The 15,742-nt window shown below is 36.9% G+C and overlaps 1 protein-coding gene across 1 annotated transcript in view; it reads right to left on the bottom strand.

The window, feature by feature from the left end:
- The window catches only part of USH2A (usherin), a 788,115-nt gene that overhangs the window by 370,522 nt on the left and 401,851 nt on the right, over positions 1-15,742 (bottom strand). The window contains exons 35-36 of the mRNA XM_029229459.1: positions 5,322-5,473; positions 349-511 (exon numbers count right to left, since the gene is read on the bottom strand). Coding sequence (XP_029085292.1) covers positions 349-511; positions 5,322-5,473 — 315 coding nt within the window. The remainder of the gene's footprint in view (positions 1-348; positions 512-5,321; positions 5,474-15,742) is intronic.

A 15,742-nucleotide genomic window follows, 5' to 3' on the forward strand; every position in this document is an offset into this window, starting at 1 on the left:
CAAGGGGAAAAGAATATAGAATCTATACTAGGCCAATCTTTCTCAAAGTTGAGTGACCTTCAGAGCCACCTAAAGGGTTTGTTAAAACATGGAGTGCTGCCTCCCACCTCCCCGGAGCTGAGTAGATCAGGTGTGGGTGTGGAGAGTTTGCCCTTCCTGCAACTCATCAGATGAAGCTTTTACAGCTGTGCTGGGGACCCCAAAATGAGCATGGCTGAATTGGTTCGTCAATATAGGTTATTTTTAGGAAAGAAAAAGAAATTAAAATCTGTGGCTAAAAGAAAAAATTCCAAAGAAAATACATTGTTTTCTAATGTTATGAAAGTTAAAAAATGACAAACAAGTTACCTTGGTCAGCATAGAAAGTGCCAGTAAAAAGGACCGAGTACGTTAATTGTCCGTTAGGGTGAAAAGGTGCTTCCCATCTCACATGGGCCTTTTGGGATCCTTCTGTTTTGACAGACACATTTACTGTTCCTTCAGGAGGAGCTTCTAGAGTTCGATTTTCCACCTGTGAGTATAAAAAGATTTATTTTTGTTTGCAAATAAAATAAGTACATGCTTCACTTTGAGCATACTTCTTCAAAGAATCTCTTTGCTGTGAAGTAAACTATTTTGACAGTCGCAACTTGTATGAATACCTCATTTTGTCAGCAGGATCAAAGCATACCTCGTGTTTTCTTCCTCCTGCTGTTAAAGCTTAGAATTTGAGCTCCTGACCAAGGCAGTTTGTGATTTCCAGAATATGTGGATCAGCTCCCACTGCGATTGTGCCTATGGCTGTGCATATCCATGGACTACTTCTAGGATGGCTTAAAAACAATTTTTATATGATTGCAAAACAGAAGAACTGAGTAAGGTCTGTGTTCATAAGCTCCTGACTGCAGTGATAGACTGCTGGGCTTTGTCAAAGGCCACACCAAGCATCTTGACTCATACACACAGACACACACACACACACACACACACACACACACAGAGTTCTCTGAGCTGTGCTGCTACCAGGTATGTGCAAATGGCACCATGCCAGACATCAAGAGATAAATGTACCTGAGTGACTCTATCCCTAAAGTATAATCACAAAAAGTTGAAATTTCATTAATATAGTAGTAATGAGTGTATGCAGAAAAGAACAAAAAATGACTTATTTGAAGAGAAGAAATCTGAAGTAAATATAAGTCTTCACTACAAAGGGGCCAGAAAGATTTTAATAGCTAAATAAGTAAAATAACTAAGAGAACAGAGGAAGATGAAGTTGGAAAGAAAGCAGAAAGGGGTTCAGGATATTTTAGCATCTTTTAATAACTGGCTTAAATTTGTTAACTAATCACCACAAACTCATAAGCATCCCTCATAAATGTTTGGCCTTTTCAGATTTACTAAATATGTTGATAATGTTGACCTTATTCTTAAAATACAGGCTCACGCCTCACAGGAAGGTGACCAAACATGAAATCCTCAGTCAGGCAAATATTCTCAATTATGTAGCCTTCATTTGTTAGGACGAATACACTTTCCCAATTATAAAACTAAATGTGGAAAAGACAATGCGTTAATTTTTAATAAGTATGAGGTCATGACATGTTTTATTTTCATCTGAGTAAGGCTATGGGGTTCTTTAGATCTATAACTCCTAGTCATTTTTTTAGTCTAATAGCTATGTACAAAAAAGGATAAAGAAACTTGGCTAGAAAAATATCAATTCATCATTTTAATATTTCATAACAAATACAATTGCTTTATATCTATGTATGTAGTTCAAATTATTGTATAGAAAATTATTTTAAAGGGTTCCAAATAAAAGCAGACTCAAGAAGCTGAAGAATTAAGGGAAAATCCAGATAATTATATTATTATTCTCAAATATCTGGTTAATTTGAAATAAATAGAATTTTAAAATTTCCTTATGTATATGGATAAATGCTTCAGTGCTTTTACACTATATTAAATTAGGCAGTTGTACTATTTTTCTCTGACTTGTTTTGTTTTTTTTAATTACCATTTTCTTTATCAACCTTGCCTTAAACAATGCTAAGGAAAAGGCATTCTAGAAGGTTGACTTGGCTTTCACCTGGGAAACTCCCTTGACACGGAAAAAAAAAATATTTGAGAAGAAACATGCAACGAAAACAAACATTTTAATAAAATTGTTATCCTTAATACAACTCTTACCATGTACCAGAAAACTTTGTATAAATATTTCATTTAAATTTTCACAGCAACCCCTTGTAAAGTAGGCATGATTTTCCTTTTGTAATAGTTGAGAAATCTAAGGTTTCATAGAATAAAGCATGTTTTCCAAGGAGGCATGGGGGAAAAATAGCAGGTATAGGATAGATATTCCACATGGGATTTTCTTGACCATAACGTTTATTGCCATTAAGATTTAGATGTCTTAAATAACAAAATTTATTCGTTTCTTTATTTTAAAAATGGCTGTGAAAATATGAGCATGTGTACATGTGTGTCTGGGTGTGTTTATCTGTATAAGCATGCCATCACCAAGAAACCAAGGCAGCTTTTTAACCACGTCATGCAGCGGTGACCTATAGTTTCACACTTCATCCTTAAAAGGGTCCTTGGAGAATTGAATCTAATGAATGTTCCAAGGCCAGATACAGTCATAAAGTTCCCCGTCTTAGACTCTACCAGTGTTACCTAACAGTGGATAAGAGAAAAACAAACAAACAAAAGCAAAGTGATTTTCCTATGGACAAATTTATTGCATATTATTAAAGAAACACAAAATGTGAAGGGTTTCTAATTGCAATTCAACAGTATAATTGAAAAAAAGGAAAGCATTTAAATAGTTCTTCTGGTGCTGAATTTTCTGTTCATTTTTTTTCATTATTTCAAACATTTATGAAACCTCAATTACTGGATTTAGTTTGACAATGCACATTAGCATCTTAAAAAATTAAGATCAAAGGCACTGTAAATTGTTTTTTATGTTGGAATTTCTTTAAAATCCAAATACATTGTGTAAATGGACAAGAACTGAACAAAACACATAGAAATCTTTTTTTTTTCAGATAGTACAGAGCAATTTCTTCTGAATCACGAATAACAGGGACTAAACTTGGCTAGGCTAAGGGCACAAAAAATATTGTACTAATGCTAATTAAGGTGGTAAGAATATGGAATTTATGCAAGTATTTTTATTTTAAAAATATTTTATTTTATCAAATTTGTCCTTTTTTTCTGTTTTGGTTTATTATATGAGCAACCTAGAAATTGTTGAGGGTGAACCAGATCACATTCAAGACTATAGAGCATATTTGTCATAGGAAACACTGAATGGTATTTCCCTACGTGCATGAAAAACAATGATATTAAATACGTAAGTGGTGAAACAAACAGGCTTCTCTTTCTAAAAACCAAGAGTTATCATTAAAGAATGTTGTTAGGTGAAGAAAAAAAAGTTGACTCTGGAAAATTAATTCTTTGATTTCTTCCAGCAAAAGATTTAAAAATAGAGATCATAAATTTTTTTGTTTCAATGAAATATTTGCTATAACATTGGGCTTCAGATAAAGAATACCTTTAAGTGATATATATACATGCAATTTGGCTGGATTTTGTTGAACATCATATTATGATTTAATGATAATTCTGGCTTTTAAGATTGATTCCTGGATTCCTTAAATCAAGGACACATTCAAAAGAATCATCATCAACAAAAAGAGTTCAATCTGTAATACCTTTCATGATTGTGACAGCTATCCAGAGCTATCTAGAACACTCAAATATGTAATCTCTTAAGGGCATAACATGTATTGTAATTGGTAAAAAAAAAAAATTTTAGAAATCAATTGAAGACCATGGGTTTTAACTTCTTGGCAACACAGAGTTGACTTGTTCTAAATAAAGACATTGTTATGCAGTCCCAGTAATTAGAGATGGATCATTGACTTGGGAAAAGTGTTTGTATACTGAGCACAGGATAAAGAAAAAGACGAAAAGGAGAAAATAACTCTGTGCTTTAAGTCGGAACTGAGTCTAGGATGTGTGAGGCCGTGGGAGAGTAGGGTTTTACAATCCAATTTGGTTTCCTCCTTCCCATCAGGCATTGTGGAATTTGATTCCTTCAGGTCAACATCGCCTATTAACTGTACAAGACATAGATTGATAACCATGTCCCCCTTGTTTAAAGTTACCAGAACATCAGGAGACAGAGTGGGACCCAGTTTAGTAGCCGGGACCACAATATGCACTTTATATTTTTGAAAAAGTCTCAGTTTCAAGCTCATGGGATGTGTTCTTTTGTTTCTTTTTCTTTTTTGAATGGAGAGGAAAGGCTGGCCTATTGCCATTCCTGCTTTTAAGAGTAAGTAACCATCAGAGGGGTCCAGGCTATAAAATACTTAATGGCAATAAAGACTACAGCTCAGCTCCACTGATAGATGATGTTAGCAGCTTGGAAAGCAACCAATCTCTGAAGCGAAACGGGAGGTGTGAGCAAAAATAAGGAAGCAAAAAATTAAATGGTAGAGCTGTTTTTCAAGGTAATATTTATAGAATACACTCTTCAATGAAGACAAAATGCATTAAAATGATAGGCCATTAGGAAAGACTGCCAAAAAATATCTAAAATGAATGAGCATTTCCCTTAAAAGAAGCAAAATCTAATCAATCAAGAAATATGCACAAGAGCCAAATGTTATGTTTTGAAACTAAAGAATGTCATGCTGGTCTATGACAATTATGTACAATCAATTGGGTTTTGAAAATTATACCAGTAATAAAAAGCACACTTTTGTCTTTCAACTACAAATGAAATATAGGTAGATATAGATTACTGAAATGTGGATATCAAAAGCTGATATTAATGTAATTTTAAATACTGTTCTTATTAATATATCACGCTCATGAAATTAAAATATATTATTCTAATGGATGAGGCAAACAATCTTTTAATTGATTAATATACTTGTTGGGAAGCAGTGTTGACATACTGTGGCAGTTATGCGCTTTTAATTATTTTCACTTTTTAATCATAAACTTACTCAAGTGGTCGAGTTCATTACTTGGAAGAAAAACATCAACTGTAACTATGTCACTAAATTGGGCAAAATTGCATGTATGCCTGCTCAGCTGGTCAACTTACCGTTTGAAATTTCAGTAAAATGTACATTCTGTCCTTCACTAGACCTATGTGCAGTCTTGAAATTTATGTTGAATATAAAATCCTACTAACCCTTAATTGAAATTTTATAAAAAGAAACTCTCCCGTCCAACTTGAAAGGCTAGCTGTGCAGAGTTGCCTATTCATTGTCATCTGACATTTAATACATTTCCGGAATGTAAATTCATACACTCACCAGTGGGCCCAGAGCACAACCTCTGGCCGTGCAGGCTTGGACTCTGAAGGAATGTAAGCTCCAAGGAGCAAATCCAGAAGCATGACAGCTGAGTTCTGAGGAATTGTGAATTAATATACCATCTAGATATAGTCCGTAACTTGTGATAACACCTGGGAAGATAATAATTGCCTTTTAGTATGATTGTCAGACAATAGCAAAGAATGTCTTAAAAGAAGCAAGCACTTCTTGATATGATTTCTAATTTCGTGGAATCACAGTCTCTCCCTTAGTCTAAACCCTGTCTCTTTCCAAAGAATAAAACCGGCTTTAAACTCTTGAATATCAAAATGTTAAGCTAATTAGTATAGAGACACAAATAGAACCCAAGGGTCCCAGTATAGGAATCTTTCTATTGCATCACGTTAACTGCTGTCATTGGTGTTCCATATAAAAAATGAATAAACTAAGTACATTTATAATTTGTATTGCTTTCTAAAATGATATCCTAATAGATGTGCTTTAGAAGTCCAACGACCTTGTTGGGTAATGCATTGTGTGTGACTCAGGATGTGTCAGGCATTGTCCCAAGAGCATCCTCCTTTTTAACTCTCTCCTCACAGCACTATTATAATAAAGACAGTATTATGATCACCATTTCATAGATGAGGAAAATCAGGCACAGATAGCTTAGGTCACTTGCTCAAGGGCACAAAGCTCGCAGGTTTCGGAGTAAGGATTTGAATCTAGGCGGTCTGGCTCCAGAGCCCATGCTCTCAATTACAACACTGAATCACCTAAACAGAAAGCCTTGGCAATTTGCACGGATTACATTTATGAGACACTCATGAATGGGTTAGAGAAACTATGATTTGCTAGATTTAATGATCAACTTAAATTTATTTCAGAACTTACGTGCATTTTCATGAAATCAACTAACAGAGATTTGAGAGACTGAATGGCTAATATAGTCATTTATATGGCTAATATAATCATTTGATTTACTGCATCCAAACATGCATTAAAAGGAAGTTAGGGCTCTCTGTTCACTGGAAATACAGCATCCTCACACTCATTAAACATTATACTGGGGGAAACAGAACTTTGCTTGCATGCTAAATTAGAACCTCTTTCAAACTAAAATTAATTTCACAGTGTCCTCCTGGGTGTGTCCTTGAGGACTCAACTGGTCATCTGTCAGACAGCCTTCCCTGAGGACAGATGTTGGGTGCCTCTCCACTAGCGCACAGCACATCTTCATCACAGTATTTACTTTCCCACTTCTCACATTATTAGTATCATTATTCCTTATTTAATTGCCTGACATTGCCAATGGGCTACAGGATCCCCAAGGCAATCTTGACTCTTCCTCACCTGTGTATTTCTAGAGCTTAGCACTATGACTAAAACATGGTAAGTACTTAAAAAATATTGACTGAATGAATACATTAATGTATATGCAGCATAGGAATAAAATACCAGCATCCAATACAGAGTGAAAATTCAAGACAACAGGAAAAAGATATCTAGATACCTGAAATGTGAAAAGAAACTTGCTAGAAGGTTGATATTATAGAATAGCTCAAAATCAGGATTTAGAGAAGGAGTGAGTTTTGCAACAAAGACTCTAGCAAAATCAAAGGTCATCAAGAGAGTCCCTGAGAGATGGCTTCCAGGATGCCTGACTCTTAGCCTTATGAACAGCAGATCTGGTCTTGTGAATGTCCTGAAGGTAGATCAAACCTTCATCCGTCACCATATTAGGGACAGCTTCACTCTGGGAATCATTATACCAGGAGACTTTTTACAAGCGTCCCTCTCTCCTGGGAAGGAGTTGCTCACTTCTAGAACCTGTTCACAGTGGTCTGGCAGCTCCATCGTCTGTGAGCTTATGGAATGCTGTGCTTGTTGTCAGAATATCTCTCACAATGCTGCTTTTGATTACGAAATCAGTTTATAGCAAAAGAAGGAGGAAGTGAACTAACTATAACTATGGAAGTTATCCATCTTACAATATACCTCATCAACCCATCGTCTGGGAGATTGCCGAAATGGCCTCTGGAAGCCTACCTCACAGCCCAAGCTGAGAGATAACACCCTGTGGATCTGGGGTTCCTATAGGATTCTACGTCTGCTTTGAACAAGGAACCTGTATTGGATGCTGGTTTTTCTATAGTGAGAAAACGTTAGACTCAAGAGAAGGTAGTCAGCGTATTACCTCTCACTATTATACTTCATATGCTACACAAACTATTCGTGCTTTCTCTACTCACAAAGAGGAATACTTATATCATGGGGCATCACCAAGGTACCAGTAAATTAGAAACTGAGAATATTATTGATACCTGGTAATTTGGGATCCTAGTGCAACTAGATCAACAGGCAAAGAAAAAATTACTATGTGGAAGGAGGAATTAGCTTCCTTCCGCATGCTGACATTCCGGACTTTCCCAAGGTCATCCCTTTTTCTGACCAGGTCCAAACATGTAACTTTTAAAAGTCTAAAGTAACTTAAGCCACAACCACTAAGGACACAGACCTTTTAGTAGTACACATTTGGTTGCAATGCTAGGTCAAGAATCCCAAACAGATGGGCAACTGGCTGAGAGCAAGGGGAAGAAGTTTTAAATATCAACTATGGCCTTAACTAGTTATAGAAACAAGAATTGTAGACGTTATTTTTTATTTCGTGCTTATTACATAGAGATTTGTATATAATAACTAATTTTCCCTCCTCCTTTTCCCTATTGATTTATATTTAAAAAGTTCGTGGCTTTTAGTTTATAGTTTAGTTTTTAAGTTGTAGAATATCCATGTGGGTTGTATCTAAACTGAAAGGGGAATTAGTACCACCCAGATATGACTACAGTGACAGAGGGTAAGAGCATCTTCATCTGTCCAAAGCAGAGTAGTATCATTTGGGGTGGAAGCATGAAGTGATTATCAACAGTAGTGGAAAGTAATAGAAGGTAGAAGAGTGGGCATGGCGGCTGAATAGCTCAGCTGCTTATTCATCTAAGTCAACTGATCACAGCTCTACCTCCACACTTCTAGTCTGCTCTGTGCACTGAGCCCAACAGCCAGCACATTACATTTGTAGCTCTCTTGCTGGTTGCATTTCTAGTAAGTTTCACCAAGAGGAGGCATTGCTAGAAGGGCAGAAGCAGGAAGAAAGAAAACATCCAGCTTCCAGCTCCAAGAGCAGAGGCCTTTGCTGACTGTCACTACACAGCCAAGCAGGGGCCACACCACGCAGTCCGGACATCACAAGCTCCTCTTCCGCATTTACAGCTTCTTCAGTAGTGGAATCTCGGTGGCTCTTGATGGTTCAAGCATCCAATTCAAATCAGCAGATCCAGCAGCGGGCCCACAGCTCAGCTCCTGCCCAGGGAACTAAGCACCTTGCTGGCAATCACGCTTTTTGTTCTCCTGGTATCCACCTCCTTCTCCCTTTTTTTTTTCTTCTTCCAGTCCTTCCAATGCTCTTGTAACCAACTCCTTGTACAATATTAAATATAGTCTGTCTTGAATACCTAATGCATTTTCTACTTGACCAATTAGAGCTTGATCAATACATCCTTTAGGATGAAAGCTTTTTAAAATTTAAATGAGCTTATACTTTAAAAAGCTAGTGCTTTGACCCATTTTCCTTTCTGAAGATAACTCTGTACCATGTCTCTTTCCGAAAGCAGGTCCACTTCCCTTATTTCCCAAATTTTTGAGAAAGTGTCTTCCTTTTACTCTCAGGTACCCCTCTGGCTCCACAAAAAAAGTGCAGCTGTCAGCCTCTGTTCTTCTTTATTCTAATGTCACCATCTATGGTAACTCAAAGAATACTTATAGAGAGTATTTGCTTTAATGCCATTTAATACTTGACACACAAAAGCACAAGTGAATTAAAGCTAAGAAATGAGAGGTACATAGTGAGAAACCAATTAGCACATGGAAAATTTAAGAGAAGAAAAATAGATAAAATCATACTAATAATATAATAATGAAGACAAGAAATTACTATATATGCCAGGCACTTTGCTAAGCAATCATTGTATGTGATGGGCACACAATGTGCAAATCACTTATGTTATTGCACTTATGTGCAGATCACATGTTGCAGAAGCTCTTAAAGAAATTTTAAGACTCCTGAAACTCTATCTTCTTGACCTGCTTTTCAACACTGAAACAGAAAGTACCCAAATCAATATTTCCCTTTTCTTATGTAATTGGGGAACAGAGAACTTCTTTTCTGCTGGGATTATGTGCATAATATCTCATTTATCTGACATAATGGGAAATGAGATATTTTATGGGAGTTAATTTTTGTTATAACTCAATCTCATCCCTGAAGCACAAACTTAAAAATCTTAACCATTTTTGGAGGAAATCTTTCCAGCAAGCACTACACACTTTCTTATAGTTTCACACAGACAACAATGAATATAACTGAATCATTCTGTGATGATTCAAACTGTGCATTACAGACATCAGAGACTGTATTCGCTAATTCAATGATACCCTTCAGGATTGGACTGAGGAGACAGAGGATACTTACCCAGCTCTTCCCCTTAACTTCACTCAGTGGCTACACTTCCTCAAGTCTAGTGTCTCCTTTTTGAGTTCTCCATTCTCTCTCAGTGACAGGCTCTCAAAAGTAACTTCTTTGTTTTGTCTACTGGACTCTAACAAGTCAGCCCCTAGCAAGCTCTGCTGAGAAACTATAACCATGACATTTAGAACTTTGGATAAAGAAATAATAGACAGTTACTGAGAGAAGAGCTCAGAGTAAGATGAGCACATGGCAAATGAGCTGAGAATGAAATTAAGTGACATTTGTGACAGTTAATTCAACTGCTCACTTTTTTACAATTCATGATGCATAAGGAGTAGATGAGACTGAAGTCCAGGCTCAGGGCAGGTGAGATCTCACACTCATACACACACACACACACACACACACACACACACACACAGAGTTACCCAGCTTTCTTAGGTGACCAATATTCAACAGTATTTGCAGGATGCTAAAAGATTTATAGGGCTAAAAGATCAACTGTAGAACCAGTGTGCACTGGATAAATACAGTTCGCCTTTTAAGTCATTTTGGACACTCTTCTCTACTTCATCCACCACACCAACTCCATCCTCAGTCCTGTAGACCTTACATCCCAAATTGATCTTTCCCCATCTCTATATCCATGGCCATCTAGTCCATTCTGCCACCATTTCATACCTAAGAATTATAGCCACCTAAGTGTTTTGATGCATTATTCATACTCCCACAAAATTTATTCTTGATAATATAGTCAGAGGGGCAGTTTTCAAAACACATAGCTGATCACGTCACATGCAATCAGTGATCAATCTGGCCTTCGCCAGTACTAGCAAGATGAGTTTCCTGTCCCAGAACCAGGAAGCTGGGGCCACCATAAGCATGTTGTAAGGATGAAACAGGCTAGCGGTGCTGACCTCTCTGGGTTTTCTGCCTTTTGGTCCAGGTCTTACCAGCCAATCATCAGATCTAAGGTCAGACCAAAGTGGGATACTACTGTGGTTTAGAGCTGGAATCCACCTGTGTCCCCCTCCCCCAAAAGAGCCTAAGACAAGGCGTTTCCTCTGATCTGATTTGGGCAAGGCCATTAACTATAAAATCTTGAATTAAGGACACAGAGTCAAATTTCCTGGTAAATTTGTGGACAATAAAAGATACCATTTGAAAAGAACACTCCATTTCTTGTCAAGACAGGCAAGCAAAGTTCATAGCTTGTTTTTATTAGCAAATGTTTTGATATAAATAATATTAGTATGATATGAAACACTGTATAATTCAGTTCTCAAAACATACATTAAGTAATAAGTCTAAAATATCTCTTAACACAACAATTTTTATTGACCTCAGATTCCCAAAGTGAGGTACAAAAACTAGTGAATATAATCCAGTGGCCATTTTAAACATAGCCTAGGAAGACACTTTCTTTCTTTGACTAGAGCACAGGACATGTACGGATAGCTTTGGGAAAAGGAAAATGCTAAGTTCTTAAAATGCCATGTAAGTATTTTTGAAATTAGAAAACAATTATTAAAAAATGTACTGAACACTTACTTTGAGTCGGACAATAGGCGGCAGGCTCAATATGAATTATTTCTGTTAACTTTGACAACACCAAGAAGTTAGAACTGTTATTTGCCTTGTTGTGGAGATGAGGGAATGCAGTCTCAGAGAGGCTGAGCTACTTCCCAAAGTCATACAAGGATAAATTCAGCGGTGGGATCTGGCAATCTCATCCCACTGCTGCCACTACTCCTGTTATCCATTTCCAGCCTAATTTTCTCTCCTAAAATATGCAGGAATTCCACTCGAATTAAGAACTGATGAACATGCTCTAGCCCTCAAAGCAATGAGGATGAGCCTAATGAAAAAATTAACATATATTTATTGAAAGTCAACTACCTGAAAGGTACTATGCTTGGTGCTTTGGGGCACAGAAAGAATAAGAAATAGTATCTACCTTTATGGAAGTAAGAAAAGGGTTAAACACAGGTCTAACTAAATAACAATCCAAGAGTTAGATGAGTGATAAGCACCACAAAACCTTTATGCCCAACAAATGGTATACACAGTAAGTACAGAAGCTTCTAGCAGGGAACAATCACTCTGGCTAAAGTGAGTACTAAAAGCTTTTCAGAGCAGCCATGTCTTCCCTTCAAGGAAGCTGCATCTTCCATAGGTTCTTCCATAAATGGTACAAGGTGAAAAGGCAATGACTCAGGAAGATGCCCCTGGTAGGGAAATGATATTTACCAATGTGTGGAAGGAAGCTAGTGCAAGGTATAGTGAAGATATCCTGAACAGACCAGTATTTTCTTGTTGTTGCTGTAATTGGTTAAAGTCTAATAGAAAATAAGGATTCAAAGGGAGTTAGGGCCTGAATGCTGCTCCAAGAAGTTGGGATTTTATGATGCACAGGAGAACCACTGACGCTTTTATGTACTGACTAGGGGCATAATGAAAGTCTTATTTAGAAAAATTAACCTAGAATGACATATATAATTATATTGTATTATATACAATATAATACTGGCGTAGGGAAGAGCATGGAGGTAGGGAACAGTAGGACAGATGAAAATATCAAAAAGAAAAAATAATATTAATAATTTTTAAAGCCACATTTTCCTGAATGTATCATAACTAGTTGTAACCCGGGCAGGGATGTGGAAATGCCACATTTCAGCAGTAGTGGGTGGCATATTCTAAGAGAAATATCTTTAACGCTTTTATATATAGCTGACCTTTGAACAACATGGGTTTGAACTGCATGTGCCCACTTATATGTGGATTTTTTTCAGTAAATACAAAACTACACATTCTGAGGTTGGTTGATTCCACAGATGCAGAACCGCAGGTAGGGAGGGCCGACTATGGGGATCTGAGCACCTGCGGATTTTGGTACCTGCAGTTGGTCCTGCCAATCCCTCATGGATGCTGAGGGAGGACTGCACGTGGATTTTCTATGGATGCTGAGGGAGGACTGCACGTGGATTTTCTATCACATCACCCTCATTGCTCAAGGGTCAACTGTACTTTCTCCTTTTTAATAAAACAAACATGGGCTTAGGACTGGGATGTGTTAGACTAAATACGGTATAACAACGTCACTAGTCGAAGAGAGAGGTATCTATCTTTATCAGAGATGGACTGTGAAATTCCCAATAAAAAAACTCATAAAAACCTGCTACCAAAGAACTAGCTTGCCTCTATACTAATGGTTTAAAAGGGATTGATTTTCATTTGAGGATTAAAAAAGAAAGTCATGGGCTTGTTTTGTATCTTGACTGTATCAGTGTCAAAATTTTCGTTGCACTAGAGTACTATAGCTTTGGAAGATGTTGGCCATTAGGGGAAACTGGACAAAGTACACATGGGCTCTCTTTGCATTATTTCTTACAACTGCATGTAAATCTAGAATTATCTCCAAAAACAACATTTAACTAAAATAGAAAACAAAAACTGTTGTGTAGGGAAGCATGGCAGAAGAGGCAAACACTTGAAAGGCAGGGGAAGTTGATGCTGAAAAAATAACAACTGTATTTATGTTTTAATCAGATACTTTAGTCCTCAGGAAATACCCATGAAAGCAGAAAGAGTTTCACTTTTCCTTTACAGATGAGAAAAACAGGTTTGAGAGAGGTTTGCTAACTTGGCCGTGATGGTTGGCACTGAAGCATTCAGACTCCACAGGGCACCAAACAGGATACTCGACAGTTTCTGTGGATCTATTTTTTTTCCATCTTTAAAAAATTATGTAATAAAACATAATATAGAAAAGTGTGTAAAATATGTTATATTTTTAAAACAAGTTAAAAAGCAAAACTCCTATATCCATCGCCAAGATTAAAAAATAGAATATTGCCAGCACCCTGCAAATGTCTTATGAGTCCTTCATGATTCCAACCCTTCCCCCCGCCACAGACAACTAGATTGACTTTAAGAACCATTTTCTTGCTTTTCTACCTAAGAATGCATCCCTAAACAAAGCAATTAAGTTTTGTGTGTTTTCTACTTTGAATTAATAAAATCATATTTAAGCATTTTTTGCATCATTTTTTGTTCAACATAATATGCACCAGTTCTATCCACGTTGTTGAGGGTAGCCATACTTTGCTCATTTCCATGGCTGTATAGTATTTTTGTAAGGCACAATTTATATATTTATTCTATTGTTGATATTTAGATGGTTTCCACATTTTGGCTGACATATCAATGTAGCTATAATCACTTTTGCACATGTGTCCTGAGTCTCATGTGTACAAGTTTCCTAGGGTATAGATACTGGAGTGGAGTTGTTGGGATATATTCAATTGTCTAGTAAGACAATGCTCAACTCCTTTTAAAAGTACATCAATTCCCATTACCACCTATAGTGCCTGTGAGTCCTCATTGTTCCATATCCTCAAAAAGACCTTGTAGAGTCACTGTTAAATTTTTGCCAGTATTTTTTTGCATAAAATGGTGCCTTGTTTTGGTATTATTTTATTTCCCAGCTTATTAAAGAGACTGAGTACATTTCCTTATGTCTATCAGCCATTTAATTTTTTTTCTTTTGTGAAATGCTTTTCCAGATCTTTCCCCAGTTTATTATTGATTCCTAGGAATAACTTTATATATTGTGGATACTGGTCTTCTGATAGTTACATGTGTTGTAAATATCATATCCCATTCTGTTACTTATCCTTTCAGGCACTTAGTTTATAGCACATTTTGATGAAAAAAAATGTCCTTAATTTTAGTAAATGTTTTATCAATATGAAGTTACCTAATTATCTCTAATAATCCTGTTTGCCTGAACATCTCCTTCGTCTGATATTAAAGTAGCTATACCAGCTTTCTTTTCTATTTTTATTCCTTACATTTTAGTTTGCTTTAGTTTGAGAAGGAAAGGGTTAACAGCTGATTCAGGGGCCTTTCCCCTAGCCTTGGGGACTCCTGAGGCTCTAACTTGGCTGAATCTTTCTTGCTACACTACCTCAAGATAAACCAGAATCCATCTGAGCACTGTGTACTGGACCAAATACCTGACCTCATTGTCAATGTTGTTTATAAGTAATGGTCAGCTGGCATTGATGAGATGCAGTTGCACCAAAGAATGCACACTAGTCATGTACCTGGTACCCTCATGGTGGGATAGAGCTGTGGTTTCATTCAGTAACTTTCGATTAAGCTTTTAGAAAAAATGAGGGAGAGCTATATATACTGACATGAAAAGATGCCTGCTCCATACTTATCAGGAGGAAAAAAACAGAGCTGCAGAATTTTACCTTTATGGCCAATTATTTTTAAGTGTCTATTTTATGCCTGTACATGTAAATGATTATTCATCCAATCAGCACAGTAATTATTGAGTGCCTACTATGTTCTGGGCACTCTCTTAAATGTGGTGGAGAAAAAATAAGCCACAGACACAAAATCAGGGGGCAAAGTGGAAGACTTCCCAGCTGGTGGCTGCCCTTTGAAGAACTTTCTCTCACTGCATATGGCTGTTCTCTCGCGACTACGCACCTTTAAAACTTGGCTAAGGAACTCACATTTTCTAAGCTTTTATTTCCTCTCCAATAAAATTGGGACACTATTCCTTGCCCTGGTGGCCTGAGTTAACGTGAGTACCAAATGAGTGAGCATATATGAAAGTCCCCAAGGAATTAGGTGCTATGCACGTAAAAGGCATGAGCTTAGAGCTGTCCCTTTCTTCCAGGATAAGTTCAAGCCCAGTTTGTTATGGGAATGTCAGCTGAGACTGTCTCCTCCTACTCTGATCTATGTCACGAACTGCATGCTTCTTGTAAAAAAATAATCTGCACATCTCTCAAAAACACATTTGAGACAGGTCTGTATTCCTTACTTGTACGCTGTCATCACCTAGCAGGGTTTTTTTTTCTATTTTTTATTTTAT

This window comes from Monodon monoceros, unplaced genomic scaffold (assembly GCF_005190385.1).
Source record: "Monodon monoceros isolate NGI ecotype Baffin Bay Population unplaced genomic scaffold, NGI_Narwhal_1 Super_Scaffold_18, whole genome shotgun sequence".
NCBI classification, from domain to species: domain Eukaryota; kingdom Metazoa; phylum Chordata; class Mammalia; order Artiodactyla; family Monodontidae; genus Monodon; species Monodon monoceros.